Source organism: Physeter macrocephalus, chromosome 1 (genome assembly GCF_002837175.3).
Source record: "Physeter macrocephalus isolate SW-GA chromosome 1, ASM283717v5, whole genome shotgun sequence".
Lineage (NCBI taxonomy): Eukaryota > Metazoa > Chordata > Mammalia > Artiodactyla > Physeteridae > Physeter > Physeter macrocephalus.
In genome coordinates this window covers 42,649,100-42,654,053 of record NC_041214.2, presented here as the reverse complement: position 1 = coordinate 42,654,053, position 4,954 = coordinate 42,649,100, and the positions used below count along the sequence as shown (strand labels likewise).

At 51.0% G+C, this 4,954-nt stretch overlaps 1 protein-coding gene across 1 annotated transcript in view; it reads right to left on the bottom strand.

The window, feature by feature from the left end:
* KAT2B (lysine acetyltransferase 2B) overlaps positions 1–4,954 on the bottom strand; it is a 116,197-nt gene that overhangs the window by 110,608 nt on the left and 635 nt on the right. The window contains exon 2 of the mRNA XM_024115172.3: positions 4,773–4,952. Within this exon, the coding sequence (XP_023970940.1) occupies positions 4,773–4,952 (180 nt within the window). The remainder of the gene's footprint in view (positions 1–4,772; positions 4,953–4,954) is intronic.

Below are 4,954 nucleotides of genomic sequence, written 5' to 3'. Positions count from 1 at the left end.
ACGAACCCGTGTCCCCTGCATCGGCAGGAGGACTCTCAACCACTGCGCCACCAGGGAAGCCCTAAACCATTATTTTTCAAATGAAGACTAATTTTCTAGTCCTGTGCCTATGTCAGTCTCTAAGTAAGGAACTCAGCCCAGAATCAAAGCAAAGTTCTCCATAACTGCTTTGCAGCCCCTGACTGGGACACTGAGTACAGCAGCAGGCAATTTCTTTTCTTTTAATTTTTATTGGAGTGTAGTGAATTTACAATGTTGTGCTAGTTTCCTGCTGTACAGCAAAGTGAATCAGATATACATAGACACATATCCACTCTTTTTTAGATTCTTTTCCCATATAGGTCATTACAGAGTATTGAGTAGAGTTCCCTGTGCTATACAGTAGGTTCTCATTAGTTATCTATTTTATATATAGTAGAGTGTGCATAGGTCAACCCCAATCTCCCAATTTATACCTCCCCCCCTTTCCCCCCTGGTAACTATAAGTTTGTTTTCTACATTTATAACTCTATTTCTGTTTTAGCACCAGGCAATTTCATTTTGCCAGCATGAACTCAACATGTTTAGGTTCCAGGAACTCTGGGGAACCTTCCACCTTTGAACTTCAAGGTTGAAGTCATGGTCTCCATCTTAGAGATGAAGCAATCCAGGCTCAGAGGAAAACTAAGTGACTTGTGCCCAAGACCATAAAGTGGCAGAACTGGGATAGGAGACTAAGCCCCATGTTCTTTCTTGACTCCCAAGTTTACAGGGTATCCCCTACTCTGAGCTGCTGAGAAAACATAGGGTGGACTAGACACCTGCCGGATGCCTCATACACAGGAACTCATTTGAAATCCTCACTGTTAGGCTGTGAAGTGAGGGTTATTATTCCTACTTTACAGACAAGGAAATGGAGGCTGAGGTAAAGTCCTTGTCCAAGGTCACACAGCTGGACCTGAAATGTGAACTCAGGTGGCTCTTGGCCACCACTCCCTCCAGCCTCCCCTCATGTAAAAATGGCCTATTTCACTAGGAAGAGTCAGTCATTGGTTTTTGGTTTTTTACTACCTAAATTACATTTTCATTCAAATAGATGTGGATTTGGGCTACTCATAATTTACTCGGGGCTCCTTTTATAACACTAAAAATCCAGTCCTATGCACAGCCGTGAGAAAAAATCCTATGTGAAAAAAATCCTCTCTGCCCAGTTGTCAAGAAGTGGTCAGGCTAAAATTTCACTACTGCTCTTCTAACAGTTAATCAATTTCCTCCGTTTTCTCTTCTCTCATTCATTCATCCAGTCAATAACCACACCACTTAGGATCTATTCAGAGTGACAAACACATATCAAATAATCACACAATTAAAAATCATGATGAAACCACCAGTTAGGAAAAGTAAGTACAGAGGGGGTTCCGAAAATTTAGAATGGGAAGGCTGGCCAGGGTTGTAAAGGACAGGCAAGGAATCTGATTTGCAGGAAGAGCTGGGAGTTTGTTTGAAAGTGAGGCAAGGGACTTTCCTGGCGGTCCAGTGGTTAAGACTCCGTGCTTCCACTGCAGGGGGCGCAGGTTCAATTCCTGGTTGGGGAATTAAGATCCCACATGCCGCGCAGTGTAGTCAAAAAGAAAAAAAAGAAAAAAGAAAGTGAGGTGAGAGGAGCTTTTGGTCCTAGTAAACAGTGTGTGCAAAGGCCCTGAGGTAGAAAGGAACCATGCATGCAAGGCCCTGAAAGGGGGCCAGAGATAGCAGTGGCCAGGCCACACAGGGTCTTGTGGACCCCTCGTAAAGAGAAATTAAGGCTAAGTAGGGGCAGAGCATGGTCAGATTTACATTTTTAATGATCAGTCTGGCTGTGTCACATGAGCGACCTGTGCCAGGACACAGTTCAAAGAGCTCTACTCTGGATCCTGCAAAACAAGTTCGTTTGTTTCTTTTTTTATCTTTTTTTTTCCCTTCTCCCCGGGGTGTGGTGCACCTCCCTGGGCTGTGAGCTACCTCCCTTCTTTCTCTGTTTCATTTGTGAAGTTTAAAGGCCAGATCTTTTATCAGGTCTGGGACCTGTTTTCTTTCAGTAGCCCCCCAGTAAAGTACTTCATCTCTTCCCAGAGCCCTCCCCACTCCCTAACCTCTCTATTCTCTCCAACTTGCTAAGCGTCCAGTCAGTGACAAAAGGTAGGAGAATCTGTCCTTTGGGGCATTCTTACATAAAGGGTAGAGACAAGCTGAGAAAGAAATACAGATTCTACTCTCTTGCACCTCCTCACACTCAATCAAGCACAGTTGGAAGAAAAAAAAAAAAAAAAAAAGCAAATCTGAGATAATGTTAAGATTCCTGGATTCCCTCTTGGCCGCGCACACCCGCCTCCACCAGTCTAGTGGCCGCCGCCAACGGACTTTAGCTCCCGCTGGCGCAACTCCAAGCTTTCATAACTACTTTCAGTTTCTCCACTACAAGAAGCTTCAGCTGACCGCACCCTGCCCCGCTAAGAGTCCTTAGCAGCCACTGACACTTCTTCCAGGAAGCCCTTCCTACCCCACCCACCCTTCATGCCTCCTGCCCGTGAATGCCCTGCTCTGAATTCCAACAGCGCTCTAAGAAAGCAGGTTCTTCGAACTTCATTGTAATTGCTTCACCCAACACATGCATGCAAGTGCATGCACACACGCGGTCAGTAGCTCCAGAAGGACAGATTCTGGGTGTCACTGTCCCAGCATCTAGCACAATGCCTGGCATCCGGTTGGGAACCCCTCTAAATACGTACTGAATGAATGGGCAAATAGAAGTGGACACATTCAGAGTCTCCCTGGGGCAGGAAGAGAGACCTTAAATGAGAGAGGTTTTCCCTTCCTATAGGTTTGGTTGTGAATGTGAACATGAAACACTGAAGTTACAAATTTTAGAAAAGGCGCTACATTTCACAAATGTTAGAAAAGGAGCTACAGTTCACTCACGGAAATTTGAAAAGGATCAAAATTATCAAAGCAGGGCACACATGCTCATGGTTTTAGACAGGACCAAAACTGCAGGAAAGTTTTCAGATGTTCAGGTGGTAGCAGGGAAAGAAGATGCTCATGATGGGAACCCAATAAAAAGCCAGAACAGAAACACAGAGCTGACACGGCTCCCACCTGAGTCCACTCTGGCTGCAAAATGCCACATCAACCGAGTAACTGACCCCCTTCTTATCTCTGTACAGTTCTCCCTTCGGCCCACTACTCTCCCAGTCTAGTTCTCATTTGTCAAATGCCCTTCATAACCAATTCCTACCCCTTCACCTTTCTTAAAAGCACACTTCCCACTGGATCATTTTTGCATTCTGTCTTCAGAAACGCCAACCATGTGGCATTACTGTTTCACAGTTTCACTTTCTTGGCTGAATTCAAATGGGATAATCTTATATTGTCCAGGTCTGAAGTAGGGTCTTGCTACTTGGAGTGTGGTCGGTGGACTAACATCACATCACCTGAGAGTCTGTTAGAAATGCAGTCTCTCAGCCCTATCCCAGACCTCCTGATGCAGAATCAGCATTTAAGCAGTTCCCCAGAAGAGTCCTGTGCACACGAAAGTTTGAGAAGCACTGGGCTGGATCCTACGTTCACTCAACAACTATGTATTGAACCAGTGCAGGGTCTACAGTAGGTGTTCAACATACACAAGAGGATGTGAATGACGTGGAGAAAGGAAGTACAGATATTCCACTGAGGTTGAGAAGCTCCTGTAAATACTAAAAACAGCATCACCGAGGTTCTAGCAGGATTAATAACCTTTACGCCCAAATTCAGACGTGGCCAACTGCATCTGGGTTATGGGAATCTGGGATCTGGGAACTTGACCCTGTTGGCAGCAGGCGGGAGGAACACAGGGGAGGTGTGTGAGTGTGTGTGTGTCTCTTCCCCGCTTCAGCCACAGGCCGCAGGAGCTGACAAGGCCAAGTCCCCGCCCCCCTCAGCTGTCACCCTGTCAAAACAAAGCCGCTGCTGACAGCGCAAGGCCAGCCTGCCCCACGGCCTCGGGCAGTGCTCCCACCCCGGGAGCACGGCGCCCACATCTGGATCCGCAGCTAAGGGGCGACGGGGTGCCCGGAGCTGGGGTGGAGAGGGGATGGCCAGAAACGCGCGTCCTCAAACTGAGCAGTAAAGCCCGCCGCGCTGGGCCGTCACCTTGCCAAATCCTGTTTACACCCCGAGAGGCTGGGGCAGCGTTTCAACTAAACAAGTAAAAATACAGTCATGACTGGGCTGTCACCGCGCGCCGCAGCGCCTCCGCCCCCGGCCGAGGGCGCCCGGAGCTCCAGGACCCTAGCTTGGGGCTGCGCCGCTCACCCCGCGCATTCCGCCCCTTCGAGCTCCCAGAGCGCCGGGAGTCCGGAATCCTATTCCAGCCTCACTCCTTCCACCCAGCTCCACCCAGTGGGGCTCGGGGAGAGGAGGGCGGAGAGGGGGCGCTCAGGTCCCCCAAAAGATGTTGCCTTGGCCCCGCTCCACTCCCTGGGAGGCGCCTCCGGCGAGCTCCTACAGAGCAACAAAGCCCCAGGGCAGCCCAGGAGCTCGGAGGCGGAGGGAACTCCTTCCAAGGGGGAGGAAGGAAAGGCTCTCGGTCGCGGCGATCCCTCCTTCCCACCCGACAGCACTCTGGTCCGAGAAGCAGCTAATTGGGCGCGGGCGACAGCAGCACTTCCGCGGTGCCGCGGCCCCGGGCGGGGGGCGGGAGGCGGGGGGCGGGAGGGGGAGGGGGTCCCGCGGGCCCGGCCGCGGCCCCTCGGGCGGGCCGGGCGCCCAGCGCGTACCTTACAGGCGGAGTACACGCCGAGTTTCTCCAGTTTCTTGGCCCGCGGAGCGGAGCGCAGCTGCGCCTTCTTCACTGCGATCCGGGCCGAGCCGCCGCCTCCCGGCCCCTCGGCCGTGCCCGCCGCCGCCACCGCCGTCGCCGGTCCGCAGGCGCCCGAGCCCCCGGCGGCGGCGCCAGGGG